Source organism: Pongo abelii, chromosome 11, assembly GCF_028885655.2.
Source record: "Pongo abelii isolate AG06213 chromosome 11, NHGRI_mPonAbe1-v2.0_pri, whole genome shotgun sequence".
Lineage (NCBI taxonomy): Eukaryota > Metazoa > Chordata > Mammalia > Primates > Hominidae > Pongo > Pongo abelii.
The window spans coordinates 62,491,846-62,515,817 of NC_071996.2; the positions used below are offsets into that span (position 1 = coordinate 62,491,846).

The 23,972-nt window shown below is 40.1% G+C and overlaps 1 protein-coding gene across 5 annotated transcripts in view; it reads right to left on the bottom strand.

Moving 5' to 3' along the window:
• The window catches only part of PLA2R1 (phospholipase A2 receptor 1), a 127,500-nt gene that overhangs the window by 81,920 nt on the left and 21,608 nt on the right, over positions 1–23,972 (bottom strand). For all 5 annotated transcript variants that reach the window (XM_024242963.3, XM_054548672.2, XM_024242964.3 and 2 more), the window contains 5 exon segments: positions 15,932–16,105; positions 11,816–11,929; positions 11,165–11,308; positions 5,622–5,816; positions 3,059–3,216 (listed from right to left, as the gene is read on the bottom strand). In XM_024242963.3, coding sequence (XP_024098731.3) covers positions 3,059–3,216; positions 5,622–5,816; positions 11,165–11,308; positions 11,816–11,929; positions 15,932–16,105 — 785 coding nt within the window.

Consider the following 23,972-nt stretch of genomic DNA (forward strand, 5'->3'; position numbering starts at 1 on the left):
TTATTCCCATTTTAAAGGTTACAGTTAGCATTTTACATGGTCCTAGAGTCAGTAAAAATTGGAGCTAGGATTGATACCAAGGTCAGCCTGGCTTTCCATTAAGCTGTTCTCAATTTTTCTATGAAAAGATGGGATAGAGCCATGGTTCTCAATCTCGAGTGTGCTCCAGAAGCACCTGGAGGGCTAACTGAAACCTAGATGACTGGGCTGCATGACCAGTGTCTCATTTGGTAGGTCTGGTGGGACTTGAGAATGGGCATACCTAACAAGTTTTCAGGTGATGTTAATGCTGCTGGTCTGGGGGTCACACTGTGAGAACCACTGGGATGAAGCCATCCTCCTGACCAAGTGAGAGTGCTGATGCCTCTCTTCAACCACTTCTAAGTGTTACATTAAATGCTTTGCTGCTTTCGTGTCTCTACCTGATGCTGGGGAAATTCCTGGAAGCTACCATGAAACACTCTAGGTAATATTGGCATAGCTGAAACTCACGTTCACCCTTCAATGATCCCTCCATCAGGAATTCGAACAGCACCACCCCACCTCCTCTTTATATGCTAGGCAGATACCTTCATGTCTTTCTCTAATCCTATTGAAGGCTACTCTCAGATCTTTAATTAATAATGGTATAATAACTGCTAACAGATTAAAATTTTATCCTCCCATAGGATTTTTTAATAACACAAATCAGAACCTTAGGCTAAAGTTACACAATTCAAATTCCAGGTGGTATTTCACACATCTAGAATTTCAGAGGAATGTGGAGCCCTTCCATGACCCTTAGAAAAATACAACGTCCAGGGCTGATACCTTCATCTGTAAGAGGAGCCCTGCATCGCTCCCCCATGGAGTCTTCCAGCAAACCATCCAGTTACAGGATAGTGTCAGGCATACTGTAGTTAAGAACTGTTAGATGAATGGAAGCACAAATGAATTGTTTCCTAGGCTCTCATATTCAAATTTGTGTCAACTGTGATTGGGAAACTTGTTAATTATAATAATTATATTCATACTGAGTTCTACTCCATGGAAATAAATGTTAATTTTTACACATCTATTTAAGGAGCTTCTGAGCTTCCAGAAAAGGGGCCATAAAATATTACACTTATGGCAGCATTGTCCCGACATATCCAATACTATTAATACCTATCCTCAATCTCTTAAAAAAAAAATCTCTGTCCAAATATTGGCTCCTGTTCTGTAAACTTGCAGAGCAACATACCCATGCCTGTCAATAAGAAATGATCACCTAAATTATATCAAAACTAATGAACCAATAAATCAGCAGATACTGTAGAATAAACTGTGGTGGGCCAGGCACGGTGGCCCATGCCAGTAATCTCACAACACTTTGGGAGGCCAAGGATGGTAGAGTCCAGGAGTTTGAGACCAGCATGGGCAACATGAAACCCCATCTCTACTAAAAATACAAAAATTAGCCAGGCGTGGTGGTGCAGGCCTGTAATCCCAGCTACTTGGGAGGCTGAGGCATGAGAATCTCTTGAATCCAGGAGGCGGAGATTGCAGTGAGCTGAGATTGCACCACTGCACTCCAGCCTGGGTGACAGAGTGAGACTCTGTCTCAAAAACAAACAAACAAACAAACGGAACAAACATTGTGGTGGATTTCAGCAGAGCTAGACCCAGGATAGACATTTAGAGGTATTGTTCCTCCTTCTTCATATGGGGCTGAGAGACACTGCCTTAGCATGTGTAATTGTTACTGCACTGTACAATTGTAATTGTCTGTGCTAGCATTAAAAGATGAAACCATGAAACATGTCACAAAAGTTAAGTGCTTAGAAATGCTTCCTGTTTTGCTGGCATAATTACTTTGTCAAGCCACATTAGTAACATTTAATAAACTGCCTCTTGGGACAACTTGACAGAGTATCCTGGTGGTTAGAAGAATAAGGACATCTACCAAATCCCAACAACCCCCTAAAACTCAGCCAGCATATTCAGCAGCTATCTTGATCAAAGAGATTAAGTCTGTTTTAGGCATAATAAACTGTTCAAATGGCTTGGGATTAAGCTAATTCTGTATAATCAGATGCTTTAGATAAATGAGAGACTAGAACATAGGGATGAATGTGATGTTCAGGCTACTGGGACCACTCCATCCACGTGAGGAAAAAAAGTAAGATTTGCCACTGATCCGCAATTTTCAAAGAGGTTACACATACTGTTTAAATCCTTTTATGTGAATAAGACAATGGAGCTTAAAAACCATCACTCTCCAGAGTAATCTTCCATCCCTCAGTTCTTCCTCTCATCTTCATCACAGCAGTCAATGGCACCACCATCCACCAAAACCGTGGTTGCTCAAGCCAAAAGCCGACCTCTCTCTCACCCCCACATCTAACTTAGCAACACCTTCTGTTCTCCAAAGCACACTTGGATCTGTCCACTTCTCTTCACAGTCACTACCCTAATTCAACTCTGGTGTAGCCTCCAAACTGGCTTTTCTGCTTCCATTTTATCCCTCTCCTAACCATTCTCTGTGTAGCAGCCACAGTTAATTATAAAATGTAAATCAGATCATGCCCTTTGTTTCCTTGAAGCACTTTATTGGTTCCTATACCACAGTGTAGAAACCTGGCATTTTAGAATTCCTACTGCCCATCTCTTATGACCTCCTCACCACTGGTCTCCTTTTTGATCATTCAACATGGCAAGTCTTGGTCTGCCTTTGGGCCTTTGCACTTGCTACCCTCTGCATGTTCTGCTTAGAATATTCTTCCCCCTTCTCTCTGAGAGTTTTTTTTTTTAAGTCCAAGCTTTAATATTAACTTTTCAGAAATGCTTTCTGTGGCTGTCCTGTCCTGCCCCAACCCAAGCTTTTCACTATCATGTCACATATTTCCTTGGAGCAATCATTACAACTATAATTACCATGTTTTTTCTGTGTGTACTTGTTTGCTCTCTAACATGGAAGGCCCATGAGGAACAGGGACTGCACCTGTCTTGGTCTCTGCCACAGCCCAAAGCTCCAACACAGGTGGCCTTTTCAGTACAAGACCAGCAAAGTGAGCACCGAACAAATGAATCAACTTACAGACTGCTCTGCTGAGACACACAGCTGGCTTCTATTTGGAAAAATTTGGGGCTCAAGTGTGTGCCAATTAGTAAAGATGACTGAAGAGTCATTAGACCATTCAAAGGAAACTGGAATTTTATTGCTGCTCAAACCAATCCATGTTTCTGATGCATTTTCTGTAAGAGATAAATGTAAATTACTTATGGGATCCTATTATTTGCAAACGAGATAACACCCTGGAGTTATTACCAAAATATACCACTTCACATGTGATTTCTTCTTTATTTCTTTGCATGATGAAATCTGTTTAAGTCTTGGTATAAAATGTCTGTTTAAACATTTTCCCTTCCCTGCTATGGTTTGAATGTTTGTCCCCCCCAAAATTCAGGTTGAAACTTAATCCCCAGTGTGGTAGTATTGAGAAGGAGGCCTCTAAGGGGTGAGTGGGTCATGAAGGCTCTGCCTTGATGAATGGATTAATGGGTTAATGGATTAACTAGTTCTCATGGGAATGGTACTGGTGGCTTTGTAAGAAGAGGAAGAGAGACGTGAGATAGCACACTCAGCCCCCTCTCCATGTGATGCCCTGTGCCACCATGGGACTCTGCAGAGAATCCCCACCAGCAAGGAGACCCTCTCCAGATGTGGCCCTTTGACCTTGAACTTCCCAGCCTCCATAACTGTAGGAAATAAATTCCTTTTATTTATAAATTACTCAGTTTCTTTGTATTCTATTATAATCAATAGAAAATGGACTAAGACATCCCCATAATATCCAGATCTGCTTGATACAGGCCTTATAAGTGAAGCAGAGTGTGAGCTAAAGCCAATGCAACAACAAAGCCTAAGCAAGTTGGATTCCTGGGGCTCTGGTTTCTGCTAGAACCATGTATGTATGTTAAGTAGATCTGAAAAGTCTGGTTTTGCTTCTGCCTAGAGAAAGGAAAAATAGGAAGGCCCATTGGCTTATGAAAAGGGCATGAAACAAACAAACTTTTAATGATAGTCTAGCTTAAAGATAGGAGTTTTTTTTTTCCCCAACAGATGTTGGTGAGGATGCAAAAAAAGGAACACTTATACACTACTGGTGGGAATGTAAATTAGTACAACATTTATGGAAAACACTACGGGGATTACTCAAAGAACTAAAAATAGAACTACCATTCAATCCAGCAATCCCACTACTGTGTATATACCCAAAGGGAAAAAAATCATTATATCAAAAGACACCTGTACTCATATGTTTATCACAGCATTATTCACAATAGCAAAGATGGAATCATGTAAGTATCCATTAGAGGAGGGTTGGATAAAGAAAATATGGTATATATATATATACACACACATACACACACCATGGAATACTACTCAGCCATAGAAAAGAATGAAATCATATCTTTCGCACACGGGTAGCACTTGAGGTGATTCTGCTAAGTGAAATAACTCAATGTCAAATATTGCATGTTCTCACTTATAAGTGGGAGCTAAACAATGGGGACACATGGAGATACAGAGCAGGATAATAAACACTGGAGACTCCAAAAGGTGGCAGGGGTGAGGCTGAGGGTTGAAAAATCACCTGTTGGGTACAATGTTCACCATCTGGGTGACGGGGCCACTAAGAGGCCAGACTTCACCACTGCAATATATGCATGTAAGAAATACTCACTTGTACCTCTTAAACCTAATTTTTAAAGTATTTTTTTCCTTTTTCTTTTTTCTGCCATAGGAAAAAAGGAGCAAAACCTCTTAACGGCATTGAAATGGAGTTGCTGGAAAACTAATTAAAACTTGACAGCCTAGGTAGGAAAGGACCCTATGTGGCTGAAAGAGATGTGTAAGTGCCCTTGTTGAGATAAGCAGCCCACAGGGTTCTTTAATCCCAAATGCAAACGATTAGGAAAAATAACAGAGAAGGATGCATGTTTTTACTCCAAACTAAAACCTAACAATTGAAAAGGTCATCAAAGGAGATCCTGGAAATTTTTTTGTATTTTTAAAAACTGGAAAATGAAATAAATAATTTCAGTATTTTTCAGCATAAGTCTATGTCAAATACATGACACAGTGAAGAGCAGGCCAACTCTGATGGACTCAGGCTGTGTGGAAGCCAGGAGCCTAAAATTCCTATACATGGGGAACAGTCTGAACATCACCTCACCAAATAAATTACCCATGTTCACTGGCTAAAATTGTTTAAATCTAATTATTTGCCTAAGGGGTTCCCTTTATGATGTGGATTACATGCTAACAACACACTACTGCTATCTAGTGGCCATAAAGCTAAATTACAGGTTTAGGTTTTTCGTTAGAAGTTTTAGGAAATGAACTTTCCTACTTTACAAAAAAGTTAAAAATCATCTAATATATGCGGCATATATGAAGATGTTACAAAGTTTCTGAACATGTATTTTGTAAAAATCCAATATATTTGAACTCCTGAATAACATTTAGAAACTTTAAATATATGTGCAATGAATAACCACTTTTAAATAGCTTAAATTTCTTTTCAACTCTACTAATAAAAGTAGTTACTACATCATATTTTATGCTTCTTAAACCAAAGGCAGCTGGGACTCACCATCTCCAAGGAGGGTTACAAGAAACTCCACCTCTGCTAATGAGGTTATGTCTATTAATGCACTGTTATCAGCCTGACAAGAACGCAAAGCCTCATGCCAGGTCTTTTCTTCTTTCTGAAGTTTGTAGCAATTACGATTGTAGGGATTCCAGCCAGGCTCACAGTGGGTAGCATAATATTTCCATGCATCTTTTTCTTTTTAAACCAACAAAAAACAATGTCATTTTCCACAATTATTTTAACATTACTTATTACAGCTTATGTAAATTGCCATTAATATGATTACTTTAAAAATGTGAAAAACAGAAATATACAAAATGACATATATCATGGAATTCTAGATCTTCAGAGTTGAGAAGGGTCTCATCTATGATCTAGATTTAGATCTAGGATCAAATGAACCTCAGTATTTCATTTTCCGGATGAGCTAGTGAAGGCACAAAGAAGTAAGGAGAGGAGGGACGGCAGCAAGATGGCCGATAGAGACACCTGTGTCAGAGGCCTTTGAACAACAGCAACTCCATCTTGTTTAGGAGCTGGGTAAAATAAGGCTGAGACCTACTGAGCTGCATTTCCAGGAGGTCAGGCATTCTAAATTATGGGATGAGACAGAAAGTCTCATCAAGAAAGCTTGCTAATAAAACAACCTGCAGTAAAGGAGCCGGCCAAAACCCATCAAAACCAAGACGGTGAGGAAAGTGACCTCTGGTCATCCTCACTGCTCATTGTATGCTAATTACAATGTATTAGCATGCTAAAAGACACTCCCACCAGCGCCATGACAGTTTACAAGCCATGGCAACATCAAGAAGTTACCCTACATGGTCTAAAACGGGGAGGAAACCTCAGTTCCAGAAATTGTATACCCCGTTCCCAGAAAACTCATGAATAATCTACCCCTTGTTTAGCATATAATCGAGAAAGAACTGTAAGTGTAATCAGCTGAGCAGCCCAAGCTGCTGCTCTGCCTATGGAGTAGCCATTCTTTATTCCTTTACTTTCCTAATAAACTTGCTTTCCTTTTATGGATTTGCCTCCAATTCTTTCTTGGGGTTTGGATCAGGACCCCTTTCTGGTAACACCTGGGATCTCGTCCCTGACACAGGAACAGCCAAAGCAACGAATAAATGACTACATCTTCACGAAGGCAGCTGAAGGAGCGTGCTGGAGCACATCAAGGGAGTAGCAGAAACAACATGGAGCACAGAAACCCTTGCCGCCCCCACCCCCACCATCTCCCCCAGCCCCTGTTATAAGCAGCTTAGAGCCAGGAGAGACTTCTCCCTGTAAGGAAAGGATGAGCAAGAGGACCCTAGCAGCCTCCAACACCACCAGGGTCACCTACAGTTCTTGCCACTGGGGACCCCTGCAGCCCTCACAGGCACTAAGCCCAGTTGAGGGGGCTGCCTGGAGTCTACAGGACTGTGCTTGCCTCAGAAAAAGTTCTGATGCTGCACCCTGTCTCTCTGTGGCCTATGGGTCTATTGCGCTGCACAATCTTGAAAAAAGAACCACTGCTAGAATGTCACGTTCTGCTCCAGTAGTGAGTAGCCACAGCACCCCTCCATCCTTGAGGCTTTGTAACCACTGCACCACTTCTACCTCGTGGCCCACCATCCCCATGCCAAGCTGCTGTGCGGCTCTCACTCTACCTGGTGTGGCCAAGTTGCCACGAGCTGCTCCATCTACCCTTCCTGGTTGTTGCTGTGCTGTGCCCCTCAGAGCCTAAGCTGGCTTATCACCCTGCCTCCAAATAAATGGTGCCTTGGCCTCCCAGAGCAGTCATGTTCCCCAGTGTGTGTGCTGAAGTGGCACCCTGCCTCCCAGGGAATCCCTACCCTGGCTGCCCAGAACAGTCACACCCCTGGCACCTGAGCTGAAGTGGCTCCCAAATCCAGGGGAAAAAGTGCTTTAGCTGCCCAAAGCATTCATACCCCCCCCAGCACCTAAGCTGAAGCAGCCCCATCTCATGGGGGAATGGGTGCCTTGGCTGAGCTGAGCAGCTGTGCCTTGTAGGGCTTGGCTGATGTGGTACCCTGCAGCCAAGGGAAACAGCATTGGCAAGGCTGGGACATCCTGCCCTCCAACACAAACAGCTGCTTTCCTGGAACTGGACTAGTCCCACAAAGCCTGAACTGCTGAGGCACCCCACCTTCCCAGGGAGGGGAGTCATCATTATGCTGCTCCTTGCCCCCCAGGAAACAAACCACAGGTATATGCCACCATTCCTGGGTCCTTGCTGCTACTGAATCTGACCTCACAGAGTCTGAGATACTGCTGTGTCCCACCATCCCAGGGTCCGGAGTCACCACTGCCTGGTGCTTCATCCCCTAGAGCTTGAGTTGCCACTGTGCCATACTGGTTCTGGTTCCCAAATTACAGCCGTGCCCTGTTCCCTGAAGCCAAACCTCCAGAGTACCCCTTCTTCCTTGGAGGTAAATATATAGTCAAATTCAGAATGTTCAAATACCGTAATGGTGGTCTGTAAATCATTTATATCTCTACTATGAAGATTAAAGTCAAACTTGTCAAAAATAGATTGGGCACAGTGGCTAATGGCTGTAATCCCAGCACTTTGGGAGGCTGAGGTGGGAGGATTACTTGAACCCAGGAAGTCAAGCTATGATCATGCCACCATATTCCAGCCTGGGCAACAGAGAAAGACCCCATCTCTAAAACATAAATAAATAAGTAAATAAATAAATAACCAAGATGGTAAAACATAACTATAGCTACAATAAATTAAGAAATGCACGATATTAAAAGATGTAAATAGCGACATAAAAATTTTAACTATTGGGGGTAGGGTAAAAATCTAGAGTGATTGTATGCAACTAAAGTTAAGCAGTTATCAGTGTAAAACAGTCCATTATAACTATGTTTTATGTAAGCCATATGATAACCACAAAGCAAAAAAAAAAAAAAAAAACTATAGCAGATACACAACTGATAAAGAGAAAGGAATCGAAATTTAGCACCACACACACACACAAAATCACCAAATCATAAAGGTAAACAATAAGAGAGGAAGAAAGAAAGAAATAATCTATAAAACAAGCAGAAAAAAATGAACAAAATGGCAGTAGTAAGTCTTTACCTATCAATAATTACTCTGAATGCAAATGGATTAAATTATCTAATCTAAACACAGAATGGCTGAATGGATAAAAGGTTACTAGGAGTCAACGAGAGAAAATCAGCAGAGGTAGGAAAAAGGATACAAGTAGCAGATATGTAGGATGAACAAGTCTGAAGGTCTACTGTACAGCATGAGGACTATAGTTAATGTAGTGTATTCAGGATTTTTGATAAATGAGTAGATTATAATTGCTCTTGTCACAGTGGGGGAAATGGGTAACTAAGTGAGATGATGGATGTGTTAATTTGTTTCACTAAGATAATCATTTTACTATCTATATATGTATCCTATGACATCATGTTGTATACTTTGAACATACACAGTCAATTTTATTTTAAAAAATCGTAAAAAAGTAAAACAAACAACAACAACAAAACCAAAGAAGTAAAGAGACTTGACAAAGGACATACAATGAAAGCAGAGTGTTGGGGCTAGATATAAAATTTAACAGAGCTGTTCATTTTTGAAACCTTTTTACATTTAAAAGAAGTATTATGGAATACAATTTAAATGGTATTCCAAGGATTTTATACATAGTATGTGGGTGAGGTAGATATTTATCCCCAGCTGAAAAGAGCCTAAAACTCTGATGACTTCCTTTAAAATGGGGATGACAAATAGGTTTCACTTTGAAAATAAGTCTTGAGTGTCCGCAGTGTTGCTCTGGGCTGATATGGACTCCAGATGGGGCTTTCAGGAACACAGTGCCATGATGTTTTGGACATTGGAGGGCAGTGGTGATGCACATGCTTATTTTGGCTTTCCTTTCTCACGAGACTGTCCCCAATCTGATGATGGCATTTTTACCTTATTTTATTAACCACAACGAGGTGCTTCCATTAAGAACGAATTTAGTTAAACTAAATATGATTTCACTGCTATTTGGGAAACAAAACATTCTTTTAAAATTGTTTCTAGGACTCTGACAGCAATTAGAATCATGGCCAAAGAGTGTTAGAACTTTATATATCATTGACCCCAATGGTTTTCAGCCTAAAAAAGCACTCATGAAATCCTTTTTGAACTTGGAATTTTAGGCTGCGCGTGGTGGCTCACGCCTGTAATCTCAGCACTTTGGGAGGCTGAGGTGGGTGGATCGCCTCAGGTCAGGAGTTCGAGACCAGCCTGGCCAACATGGTGAAACCCCGTCTCTACTAAAAATACAAAAATTAGCCGGGCATGGTGGCAGGCGCCTGTAATCCCAGCTACTCAAGAGGCTGAGGCAGAATTGCTTGAACCCGGGAGGCGGAGGTTGCAGTGAGCCAAGATCGCGCCATTGCACTCCAGCCTGGGCCACAAAAGCAAGACTTCAATCAATCCGCAGAAGAATGTGTTGAACTTGAAGCAAAGCAAATAATCCAAACAAGCTAACTTAACTACTCCCATTTCTGGTCTTCTGACCTCGATTAGCAGATCAGAAGGATAAATATAACAGAAGGAAAGAAGGGTGGCAGGAGGGAATGCAAGATGGCATAAGAAAGAGAAAGAAAAAATGAAAAGAGAAGGAACGGAGAAAGGAATATGAAAGAAGGAAGAGAGGGAGGGAAAAGGACAATAACAGGTGGTAGCAATTTCAGCAAATTCCTGAAATAATGGAAAAATCTCTACATAAAAACAATGACAAGATGCTGCTTCTTTCTCCAGCTTGTACCCCATATTCTACAAAACTTCTAGGCGTAGCTATTTAAAGGAAAATGAAAGTTAAAACCCAATTCTAAGAGACAATATTTAAAAATGATAATTCAGCTTATTATTTTAAATCTAGAGTTTTTTTCTAATTATTTTTGTAATGATTCTTTAAAAAATGGTTATACTTTTACCTCTACATTTGGAGTTAAGACATTAATTCTCAGAGAAACTAAAAAGAGGTTAAAGACCTGAAAAACAGAAATAATTGGACTTCTGGTACTAGACTGTGATTAGATATTATTTAAGTATTAACTCCATCTAAAAGTTCTGCATGCAATTTCAGGGAGGAGGGTGTGTTACTAATAAGAGATTCAGAGTGTGGCAGAAAATCAATGAAGTAAATAATTATATAAAATTGTTTTCTAAATTATGTTTAATTTCTAGGGGAACAATAAACTCAAAACTAGAACAGAAAAAGAAACGTATCTTATTTCTCTAATACAGAATGACTAAGAGTGCAAATTTTTTAAAAGAGAAGAAAATGTTTGCTATGCTCAGTTTATTTCAGTTTTTAGTATAAACCTAAATGCATTTGTTAAAATCACAGTCCCTTTGACATAACAGATATTGTCTAGTTACACATTTTTTCATATAAATATAAACTAGATTTAGCTAAGTTTACATTATGAATTATTAGCAAAAAATAGAGAAATTTACACATATTGAGAGGACAAGTAAACAACACCTAAGAACAACTTAAAATAAAAACACTTACCAACTATTTCATGATCAATGTGGTTTAGATATTTTTTACATACATATGGCAAGGTGGACGCACAATCCCGACTCCTCCAGGCACTTGGTATAAATGAACTAAATGTTCCACAGTGATCTTCAACAAATGGCTCAAAATTTACCTCTGAAAATAATACAATGAGTGTCTTTAATATTAGAAGCAAAAGCAGTTAGTTTAATATATATTGAAATGTGGTTTCAGCATCGGGGGACAGCGTTTCTATTTGTCATATATAGTAAATCCTATAAGATGTTATATCCTATAAGATGTTATCTATGATTTTGCAGTTACAGTCCAGGTATGTTAATTAAATGATTTCCCAAAGATTCCAAAAGACCCACTTTTATTATCTTAAAGTAGAGAGATATTTTGCAATTTGTAGCTATTTTTAAAACAGCAGACTGGAATCTTGGCTTGCACCCAAATCCTCTTGCAACTTTGGGTAAAAAGCTTATCTTCCTGGTCCCTATTTTCTTGTTTGGAAAAGCTTGTCTTAAAGGAATTCAGTCAGGCTAAAAAATGTTTATAAACTACTCTCAAAAAAGCATGTCCTATGTGCATGGGAAATGCTGCTGTGTAAGGCTGCAGGATGATGCCACGTGACGAAGGCAAAGAAAACACTGCGGGTACCTGGGCTCCAATTCAGATAGTTGAGCGGCGTTCCATCAGACCACTGCCAGCCAGCGTGTTCATCCAGCTGATTGAGGCCCATCCACACCTCCACTGTTTTACTGCTCATGTGCTCTGAAATGAAAATTACGGAGCTTCAAAAAAAAAAAAAAAAAAAAATCCAGTGTTACACATCTTTCTTGTTCTCCTATTCCTGGATCATGGAGTCAGAAACTAATCCCAGTCAATGACGGGAAAGGTGCACAAAATGCACGTGGTGCTTCTGAGTGATAAAGCAGGCTCCCACCATCCTGAGAAACAGAGCAGGCTCACTGACAGCCGTTTTTCAACCATGAATGCTTCATGCAAGTACCCAGAAAGGTTGCCTTTCAGGGTTGTCTATCTAGACAAGGGTGCATGGTTGCATACTTGAGGCCATCTTACTTGAGTGAGCTCAGGAACTTAAAGCTTTAATAGAGTGGAGGAAGAGGTGTGCAGGGTCACTCCCAGAAAGTGAACAGAGGCACATCTTCAAAGGTAAAAAGGTGTGCTGAAGTAGATCAGGGAGGGGTGTACAGTGTGACAGCCACCAGGAGTTGTCCGCTCAACAGGAGGGACCAGAGTGTCTCAGGGGATCCCTAGCAGGTTGGGACCTAAGGCTGTGTGCAGTGCAAACTGGAGGCTGCTTCCACAGCTTGAGGTGGGAGAAGTCTAATGGCAGGCTGGCTCTGTGGACCCTCCTCTTAACCAGTCCACTACAACTTGCAGTTTAATGTGATAGCATTTTTGTTATAGATACTATGAATAAAAACATGCATTGACATGCAGAAAAACATAGTTATCAAAATTATAGAATTATGGGAATTTTTCTTCAGTTTTTCTTTTTGTGCACCTAAATTTTAAACATTATTCCAGAACAAATAGGTACTACTTATGCAGTAAAATTTTGGGGGGAAAAAAACCAAAACCCAGTGTCAGAAACATAATGAAAGTGGCAATTTTGTGATGCTTTGAAATGTTGCCATTTACTTGTTTAATCTATAAAGGAGAGCACTGTTCGCTTACAATTCACCTGATTCAGTGCCCAATTTATTTTTAGTCAGACGCAGGGGTCCTGCCTGAGATTAAGACCCTGACGGTTAAGGGTTATAAACAGGGTGACCATATGCCCCCATTTTCCTGGAAAACTCATGGTTCATGCTGGTATTTCCAGAATAATTATTAGTCACAGTCCCTTTTACTATCAAAAGAATCTCAGTTTGGATGATAGATTGTATGATTACCCAGGTTGTGAAGGTCACTGTAGTCATATAACAAGGCTGCAGCATCCTCACTGACTAGATATTTCAATACAATTGTGAAAAACTCAAAGAACCTAACCCATTTAAGAAAAGAGAAAAAGATGCTTTATAATTTTGAGACTCCTAGAAATCAATAAACAGAAACAGCGTACTATACACGGGTTTCACCCTTCCAAGTTTCTGTGGCATTCATATGGAATCTCTTTCTAATGTCCATTTGATTATTCCTTTCAATAGCACCATTCGATTGAATCGTTTAGCAGGTCTTATGATTATAAGAAATGGATTGACAGGGCAGGGAGAAATTTTCACGTTTCACATCCAGGCAAGTGCCAAGTGATATGTTAAAATCTAGTTAAAATATTAAAACGTTAATTATTCTTATCTTAGAATTTTTTTTGAATACCCATTGTGCAATTGTTTTAATAATGCAGATAAAAAATCATTGTGCAATTTATAATCTGTGTCTGAAGGCACAAAAAACCATCTATTTACCTTTAGGACTAAGCTGGCCCACAATACTGTAATAAGAAACTCGAATTTAAATTCCTTTGGATATTTCTTGGCATTCATGACAGCTTAGATAATTCCTTGTACCATAGTATATGTTCACCAGAATTAGCAAGAAACATTAGACTATTTTCATCATTAAAAAATACCTTGGTTTGAACAGGTTTCTGTCTTTATGAACAGACTTCTGTTTTTCCAAACAATTCCCAAAGACTAATTATAGAACTGAGGTAGTTAAATCAAAGTCCCTGACATGTCTTATTTTTTTAAATGGTTATTCAAATTTGATGAATAAGTCCAGACCTTCTCATGAGAAATCCTGGCAGTTAAGATAGATAATTGTAATTCATAAATGGCATGTAAACTTTTTATATAAAAACCATTTCAGGCTTAAAATGATTTTGAAAATTGATGTTTTCCTGCACTACGACTTACTCAAATCAAATTCAATAATAATTTCTGACTTTTAGGGTGGGCACACATTGCTCATTCATTTCTTACAATCCTTCTGGAAGATATTAACGACTTACAAAAGCTTTAAAGTGTGCTTACTTTTCCATCCAGTGAACCCACTTCTGCAAACTTATAGACAAATAATTGGGGATGTATGCACAAAGGGTTGTGCAGGGATGGTTTATAATATCAACAAATAAATACATAACAAAACAAATAGTTTTATCAATATCTCTAATATATTACCACTAACCTATACTACTATGTAACCATTAAAAATTATGATGTAGATCTATATTTGCAGATATGGGCAAATGTTCATTATATGCAGGTAAATAAAATAACCAGATTACCAAACTGTGTACATAGTTGTTGTTAAATGGGTAACACACACTGAGTGTTTGTTATGTGTGCCAGGCACTTTTCTATGATTTCACCTGTATTAAAATATGTAATCCACACCAGGAATTTGCATTGTTATTATTTCCACTTGGTAGAGGGGGAAATTGAGGCACAGAGCAGTTAAATCACTTGCTTGAGTAACCCTGCTACTTAAGTGGTAGAGGCAAGATTCAAACCCAGGCAGGTGGCTCCCTGCTCCTAACCTGAGCAGGTGGTTAAATCACTTGCTTGTATCACTGTGCAATAGCTGCCATGTTTTTATTTATTTTTATTTTTTATTTATGTATTTATGTATTTTGATATGAAGTCTCGTTCTGCCACCCAGGCTGGAGTGCAATGGCATGATCTTGGCTCACTGCATCCTCCACCTCCCAGGTTCAAGTGATTCTCCTGCCTCAGTCTCCTTAGTAGCTGGGACTACGGGTGCATGCCACCACGTCCAGCAAATTTTTGTGTTTTTAGTAGAGACAGGGTTTCACCATGTTGGCCAGGCTGGTCTGGAACTCTTGGCTTCAATTGATCCACCTGCCTTGCCCTCCCAAAGTGCTGGGATTACTGGCGTGAGCCACTGCACCTGGCTGCCATCACGTTTTTATGTAATACCATTTTTTATATATACTGTGTATGTACACATGCATTTATATGTTTTTGCAGAGAAACACAGTCGTCTCTGGATTACAGAACTATGGGAACTTTTTTATTGGTTTTTCTTTCTATATACTTGAATTTTACAAATTATTCTAAAATAAACACGGACTACATATGCAATAAAATTTGAAAAAAATTGGTATCAAAAACTGTTAATGAAAGTGACTAATTTTGTGATATTTTCTAATGTTTCCACAAGTTTTTAAAGAGGTGTATGTACACACATACGAATACATTTAATCTATAAAGAAGAAGTAAGAGCAGAGTTTAGGCAATGAGTGAAACATAAGTCTTAGTTTATCGGCACAATTCTTTTAACATATTATTGTCTACACTGTTAGTTAACATATATGTGCTTTTGCTTTTCCCACTAAATTTTAAGGTTTTGTTTTTGGGACCCACCAGAAGGCCTATGATGTACCTGCACATGGTGAATGATATGTAAGATTTTGTTTAATTAATAAAATGCTTAATGATTTATTAATGGAAATGGAATGGCTAAGATCTCCAGAAGAGCAAGAAATAGCCCTTAAATTTAGAAATCTTCCTGATCCACTTGTTAGAACTGCAACTCTCCTGGGTCCCTTGCTGTGGCCTCAAATTCTCTCCTCCAAGGAGGAGAAAATAAGAAAGACATCACTGGACGCCAAATGGAATCACTCAAGGTTCATGGAAAAATTTTGGGTGAGACTTTTGGGCCATATTAAGGAAAGAAAAATATTTTTTAAAAACTTTTTGTCAGAATATATTTTTGTATATGTGAAAACAGTTAACAACCGTCTTTTATCGTGTCAATATCAATGTGCCTCATCCACCTACTTACCCCTTATGAAATTTTCTTCAGTTTCATCTGTAATACTTAACAGCGCACCTCCTTGCATCTGGCACGAAGAATGTGCCTCACTCCAAGACAGAGATGAAAGCAGGTTGAACTGGTAGCAAATGTGTGAATTGAGGTCCTTCTCCCAAAGAGTATCACAACCTACTTCTGCAGAGGCTGGAAACAATGGCCATTAAAAACAACCAAGTCTTATTTTACCTATACAGCAACATATTTCTAAGATAAGTCTGAATGGAATTATTCCATCTTGCAATCTCTAAAACTTCAGTGCCTTATCTATTCTTGATTTGGTCTTTATGATAAAATCTGCATTGTTATCCCATTGCTAAGATATGGTTAAACTCTTTCATGATTTACCTAAAGAAATATAAGAAATCACCAATGAAGAAGCTATGATCCTTTCCAGAGTAATAATAGGAACCAGTTTTAAGAGAAGGAAATAGAAGCGAAGTATTTGTGAAAATAAGATCTAAGTTCTTTTGTCATTTAGAACTTTATATTGAAAACTTGTGACTTTAAATGTTCATTTTAGTAGATACAAATGTTATTTCAAAGGCATTTCTCCCTAAATACAAAATGCTAAAATAAAACGATACAGTAGGAATATGAGTCAATAGTAAACACAAGTTTTCAAATAAACATCAAGCACTGGAACACTGACATATAGTTTAAGAAAGTTCTTTCAGCCAAGAGGAATAGAAGCAAGATCCACTTGTAAGACACTGGCTGAAGATTGCATAGTGTGCTCAAAAGGAAATTTAATAAAGTATGAAATGTGGAGCTGAAGTCTGAAGTTTTTTTTGAAATAACAGAAAATTAAGACTGAGTTTGGGTGCTTTTGCTAACACTTAAAATCAAACTCCAAGGTGAACTAAGTAGCCACAATAACGACCAGAAACCAAACTCAGACAGAGAATGTCAGAATACAGAGAATGTGAGCCATACTGCAGCATGACTGAAAATGACTGACAGGCAACCAGCTGAAGTCTAGGACGGCCTTTCCCAAAGTGTGATTCCCAAAGTAAGACAACTTTAAGAGGCTCCCCAAGAAAATCTGGACACAATGCATACATAGCGTTCTCTGGGAAATTCACAATGAACATTAGCATATTCAAGGCTTTGAGAAGTTTTGTAGTAAAGAAACATGCTTACTGTTAATTTAGTGTACTTCAAACTTATTTGACAGTAAAATCTTTTTTGTTTGCTTTTTTTCCTCCCTCACAACACTTAGTTAGATGGTCCCCTTGGGAAATGTGGAAAGTTTATTTTCATGTCTGGTTGCAACACACATTCCAGAGGTTTTAAATCACATATAAATCTAAGGTTGTCTATAGAGTTTCCTGACTGATACATGTGTTTATAGAAGGATCCAAGATTAAAGGAAGGCAGAAGACAAGGCTATCACCAAGTAACACTGAAGGGAAGGAAAAGAAAGAAAGGAAAAAGAGAAGGGAAATTTTCAGTAACCATTTTGCCCAGGTGGCTGAAATTTCCCCATTGAGATGGAATCCTTAAAGGTTGTTTTCAGTTAAAATCCTAGGCCTTCCCTGAGAAGGACACTATACTACTACGTGTTATGAGACCCTAGTTCAGCCATACTCATCCACCATGACAGCTGAGACCATGATGGGGGAGCGGGGGTGTGTTCATAGTTTTGGCATGCATAAGAATCATTTAGGACAGTCACAGTGGCTCATGCCTGTAATTCTAGCACTTTGGGAGGCTGAAGCGGGAGGATCACTTGAAGTCAGGAGTTCGAGACCAGCCTGGTCAACAAAGCAAGACCCTATCACTACAAAAAGAGAAAGAAAGAGGCCGGGTGTGGTGTCTCATGCCTGTAATCCCAGCCCTTTGGGAAGCTGAGGCAGGTGGATTGCTTGAGCCCAGGAGTTCAAGACCAGCCTGGGCAACATGGTGAAAATTTTTTTAGTGCTGACATGACGCCACAAGTAGAAAATTCTACACCTGACCTCCTGTGATGGGTTTTGGTCACTACTTTGTTTCATGCACAGAATTATTTTAAATATTGTATAAAATTACCTTCAGGCTATGGGTATAATGTATATAGGAAACATAAATGAATTCTGTGTTTACACTTGGGTCCTGTGCCCAGGAAATCTTATTATGTATATGCAAATATCCTAAAATCAGAAATCCAACACACTTTTGGGCCCAAGAATTTTGGATAAGCGATACTCAGCCTGTATAAGAATTTGTACTTCTGTACAGGCAGACACAAGTCCTTTCTCTGCTTCTCTAGGATAGGCTGCATGGCTGCATGTCCCTCCAGGAATCTCATTTGTAGGTTGTAACAAATGGAATGAAAATGTTGTCATAGACACTGTGATGTGCTGCTCTCTAATGATTGCTTTGGCAGAAGAGTCTCTTTGCCCAATGTCACTCTCCCTTCCCAAGGGCAGCTGACACCATGACTGGTCAATGTAGTGGTATACTTAGCCCCTGTATCCCAACAAGGAGCAACTCTGAAGGGTCACCCCAGCTTGAGAACTCTGAAAATCAAAGGCTGATGTCTCAGGTATGTTTATTATTCTTGAAAAATTCTAATCTAAGGGCTAAAATACTATTGTTATATTCTTTACATCTTTGATTGTGTTTATATCATCTCTTCTATTGCTAAATTATGAGCTCCAGGGAAGCAATTGTGTCATATATAACGTTGAGTCTCCTATTATGTGATGAGAGAGTACCAAAATCTTTTTCATGGTGTTATAAATAGATGATTTTTCCCTCCTAAACTACACCTCTTTTTTAATGAACTGAAGTGCATATGTAGAACGACTTGGGAAGTGTTTCATCCTCTTCTAATTTCCCACTTAGTGTCATGCACTGAATCTAGCCATTAATGTATACCTTGTTTAAGGCCATCAATGACCCCTGTGTTGCCAAATTCAGCAACTGTTAGTTTGAGACTTTATCAAACAAGGCCCTTCATCAGCACTTGGCAGGCTGAGTTCCCTCTCTGTGCTGATTTACTCTCTTTTCTTGACTTCCCATGCCTGGCTACCCTTATACCTCCCGGGCTGCCCCCTTTCAGTCTCCCTTGCTGATTTATTCTTCTCTACTCAAATAAATGTTGGCGGCCTTAAGACTTGGCCCTGAGCCCCCTTCCTTTCTATTCTATACATTCTTTCTACACATGGCTATCTAACCTGTTCTCATGGGTCCATTTCCTATAACTTCCAAATACATAGAGACCATTACATCTACCTACCTAGTCCACATCTCTACATCACTGACTCACATGTAACATGTGCAAACCTGAATAGTATTTCTTTTCCAAATGTATATCTCCATAAACTTAGCTATGCATGTTAGAAACATGGAGTCTGAATTAATGTCTCACTTTTTCTCCTAGCCTCCAAATTCTTAGGAGTGAGAAGTCCTACTCCTGGTTAAAAACCTATATGTGATTCTTGAGGCCTGACCACAGGCAGTTACAAAGGCTTTACCTGGTAGGCCTCATGTGGGAAAGCTGCCCCTACCCCAGACTTGGTGCTGAGCTGGCACACTGCAGTTTCTAAAGAGAGTCATAGTTAAGGGTTCAGGCCCCTCAAGCCCATCATGCTCTGTGTTATTTGCATTTCTGGTGCAGGTGCTTTCCATTCCTAGGTCTCTTTCTATGTGAGGCCTTGGGCCAAGGTCCTCTTCAGGTGCCTCTGCTGAGGCTGGGATGGAGTGGGAAGGAGGGGAATCTTGAAGACATTTTTTCCCCACTCTGACTCAGTGCTCCGTACTTTTCAACTCCTAGCTCTTCTCTTCCCCTCACCTTACCCCAACCCAGAATCTATACAACTGAAAAGCCTTTGTTGTTGTTTAGGGTTCTCTCAACGGTGAGCTGAGCTGAACTCCACATCTGTGCTGATCCACTGACCCTCGATGGCTGTGCTGTTCCCTGGGGAAAAATGGAACAGGGGGAGGTGGCGAATTCTTCTTTTAGTCTCTTTGTTATACCATTGTAGTGAGTGATCAACAGCTTAACACCTTCATTTTTGGCTTGTTGCTTCAATCAGCTACTCCAACACCTGACAGCTCTGCTGTCTCCAGCCCAGCTAAGCTCCTGACAACTAGGTCCTGTTCAGTTTATCTACAAGTTAGAACTTCAATACATCCACATTTTTCCAATCCCCTTGCTGCCACCCAACTGAAGCCACCACTACTCCTGGCCCAGACTATTACTTTAGCCTTCTACCTGGTCTCCAGGATTTGCCTATCGCTCCCTTCCAAGCCATTCAGTATAATGGAGCCAGAGTAATCCTTAAATATATATTTTTTAAATCATCACTCCCCTGCTTAAAACCCTTTGATAGCTTTCTTTTGCACTTAGAATTAGGTAAGTCCTTACCTTTATGACACTCATGGACTCTGTCTGCCCTTTCAGAGTGTCTTGTTTCTCTCTCCTTCAATCACTGTACTCTTGCCACATTGTCTTTCTTAGATGGCAATAACCTCTTTCCCCCCTCAAAACCTTCAGATATTTGGCCAGTGACATGCTGAGGGCTGCGGGTGGAGGAGCAGTCAGCCTGGACAGGTGGGCATATTTTATCACTGACATTGTTTGGAATTGTTAGAGCATGTGCCTGGTGACTCAAAAGCATGCTGTCTTTTACTTGGTTTTATTATTATTTTTTAGTTCTATTTAAACCATATACCCTCTTTATTGCCTGCATCCCATGCTGACCACTCCCTCTCCCCTTCCTTTGCACATGTCTGTGTCATGCATCTCCGTGTGAATATCTCATTTCCCCACTTTCCATTTTGACAACTTCTACTCATCTCTTGGGCTAGAGTTCAAATACAACTTCCTCAGGAAAACCTTCCATGACTCCCAATTTTAACTTTGGTTTCTCACTTGTAATACTGTATTTTCTTAAGGTAGAACTGATGACAAACTGTAATTATGTATTAATTTGCATATTATACTTGAATGTGAATTTCATCAGGGCAGGCACTATGACTTTCACATTTCACATTCACGGTTATAACCCCAGGAGCCAGAGAAGTCCCTGGCACATAGTAGGTGTTCAATACATGTTTGTTAAATGAATAAATGGATGAATGGTCTGTGAAAATGGAGGTCAAGGTCAAGCATGCATTGTTGTAGAAGTCAAGAGGAGACAGTGCCCTGAAGAAGGTATAGACAATTCTTTTGCGAATTCTCTTTATGTAGAGGACAAGAGAGAGAGGTGTTTTCAGGAGGCAGAAATAGGGATGAAAGAATTGCAGTATTTTTAAGATGTTATTTTAAGACTCGCACAGGTCTAACTGCTAAGGAAAAGGGCCCAGCAAAGAAGCACCCAGAGGTGTGCCCTGGAATCACCTAGAAGTTTGTTAAAACACAGATTACTGGGCTACACTTCTAGAATTTCTGATATGATGGTCTAGGGTGTGACTGCTACTTTGTGTTTCCAGCAAGCTCCCAGGGAATTCCAACGCTGCTGGAACGGGGACCACACATTGAGAACAACTGAGATACAGGTTGGAGAAGGTTGGATGGGGCACTCTAGAGCCCAGGTGGGGAGACTTGGCCCACACAGGAGGAGGAACATCATCCTCGTGCATAGAAGGGAGGAAATAAAGATGGGCACAGACGCAGGTAGGCTTAAAGGTGAGAGAGCAGGAAGTTGCCAAACTGCCTGTCTGATGGATCTTTTTGCCATTATGAGGTAGGAACTGAGGTCACCTAATGAGAATCAGAAAGGAGATTGGAAGTTAGGGTTAGAAGTTAGAGGAGAATAGAGACGTTGGCAGGGTCATTGTGGGGTGTGAGAGCTGCATGACAGAAACATATAGCATTGCTGATCCATGTTGAGGGCTCAGGAGAGAGCAGCCATACCTTTGTTGTATCAGCCTGCTTGTTTGTCTTTTTGTGGAGGGCGGGAGCGGGGGCAGGCGGGCGGCGACAGAGTCTTGCTCTGTCACCAGGCTGTAGTGCAGTGGCGCGATCTTGGCTCACTGCAACCTCCACCTCCTGGGTTCAAGCGATTCTTCTGCCTTAGCCTCCTAAGTAGCTGGGATTACAGGTGCCCACCACCACACCCAGCTAATTTTGTATTTTTAGTAGAGATGGGATTTCACCATGTTGGCTATGCTGATCTGAAACTCCTGACCTCAAGTGATCTGCCCGCTTCAGCCTCCCAAAGTGCTGGGATTATAGGTGTGAGCCACTGTGCCCAGCCTAAATCTGCTTTACTATATCACTCGAGCAACTGATCAGAATTATATAAGAATAAGGTTCGAGGGCAATCATATCATTTCACAGGTTGGTATCGCAAAAATATCAAATTAACTAAGTGTGATTCTGCAGCTCTGTAAGGCACACAACCAAGAGAGACCAGAATGGCCCATAATTGCCTCTAAACAAACCCAGAGAGATTCCTGTGTGTCATCCTTATTGCTGAATATGTTTTATTACATCGTTGACCACTGGCATATTTGTGTATGTGTTTATGAATACTGCATTTAAATTTTGCTCATTTACAATCAACTTTTTTTTTTAAAAAAAATGTAGCATCATTTTACATTGAGATATTTTTTAAAATTTCCCACATAAGAAGGATGAGATACAGCAGTACAGACCTTTACTTTATTCTACTCATTCTTCTCTGTCCTATCCACTTGTTGACCCCGTGGAAAGAGCTATCAGCTTGCTCAGGTTTCAATCTCTGACACGTCATTTTGAGTTATATTGGCTACCGGGAGCCAAAAGTAACGAGAAAGGAAGAAAACTGGCACTGAACAAATAAACATGCTCTCTGCTGGTTGTGGTAAAGGTCAGGAGGGCTGGAATCTGGCAGGCTGTCAAGCAGAGGAAGCTTCTGAGCTGTAGAAGGCTGAACAAATAGATGGTCTGGAGAATAAAAAGCTTGGAGCACCACTGAACCCAGGCTTCCACTGGGAAACTGTCATTGGCTATAAGCGACAGAGGATGGTGGCAGGGTTCTTTTCAGAACCTTAAGGAGAATATTGTAGTTTTTTTTTTTTTTAAGTCCCTAGTATTAGAGCCATGTGAAGTATGTGTTAACTTTATTAGTATTGGTTCATTTATTTGGTTTTAATAATGACCTCTATTGGGGATGGAAAAGGAAAGAGAAGAGATGGTGCAAATAATATGACAATAATAAAAATAATATGACATCTGTTTCAGGAATCCAAGGAGTGTAGAGATTACATGCATACACACCTACATGCATACATTCAGATTTAAATAGAGAAGGCTGGTGATCTGACAGTTATAAAATAATAAAATGCTTTCATGCTGGTTGGTGAATAGCCACTGTTCTGAGCTTCTCTATTACCCCCACTACCCAGGCTTCCCTGCACCCCACCCCCACATTGTAGCAGCTAAGGGGTTAATATCAGCAGAGAGCCTCTGGAATTCCCAACCCCCACACTAAGGTCTCCACTGCGATTGACCAATAGCCCATACCATATTGGCTGTTAAACGTATTGATATTATCCCTGTATATAGATGTATATTGCATAGAATTATCTCCATATTATTGCTTGATGATGAATTATCTGCACCAGGATCACCTGGGGCACTTTTCAAAAATGCAGATGGTTGAGTTTTACATACTGCACCCACTGCATCTCTGGAAGATGGGCCAGGATATGCATTTAAACTACCTCCCAGGTGATTCTAGGGCATTGTCTCAAATACAGCCTGCATTTTCTGGCATACAGCAAACCTGTCTTCTCTCTAGATGCCAAGTTCCTTAAAGGGAGGATCCTAAGTCCTAAAACTCTTGGCATTCACCACTATGCGTAGCTTAGTGCTTGTTGACTTACAACACAGAGGAGAAATCATGGATTCAGAAGTGTATGCTGAAAAGATAAATTGGGTTTGATGCTGCTGCTGCTATTGCTGCTGCTGCTTCTGGCCGCAATGGTTAACCCTTGTGAGTACTTACTATGTGCCAGATATTATGAAAAGTGCCTTGAATGCCTTGAATGCCTCATCTAATTGAATTGCACAATAATCCTAATAGGTACTGCTATTATC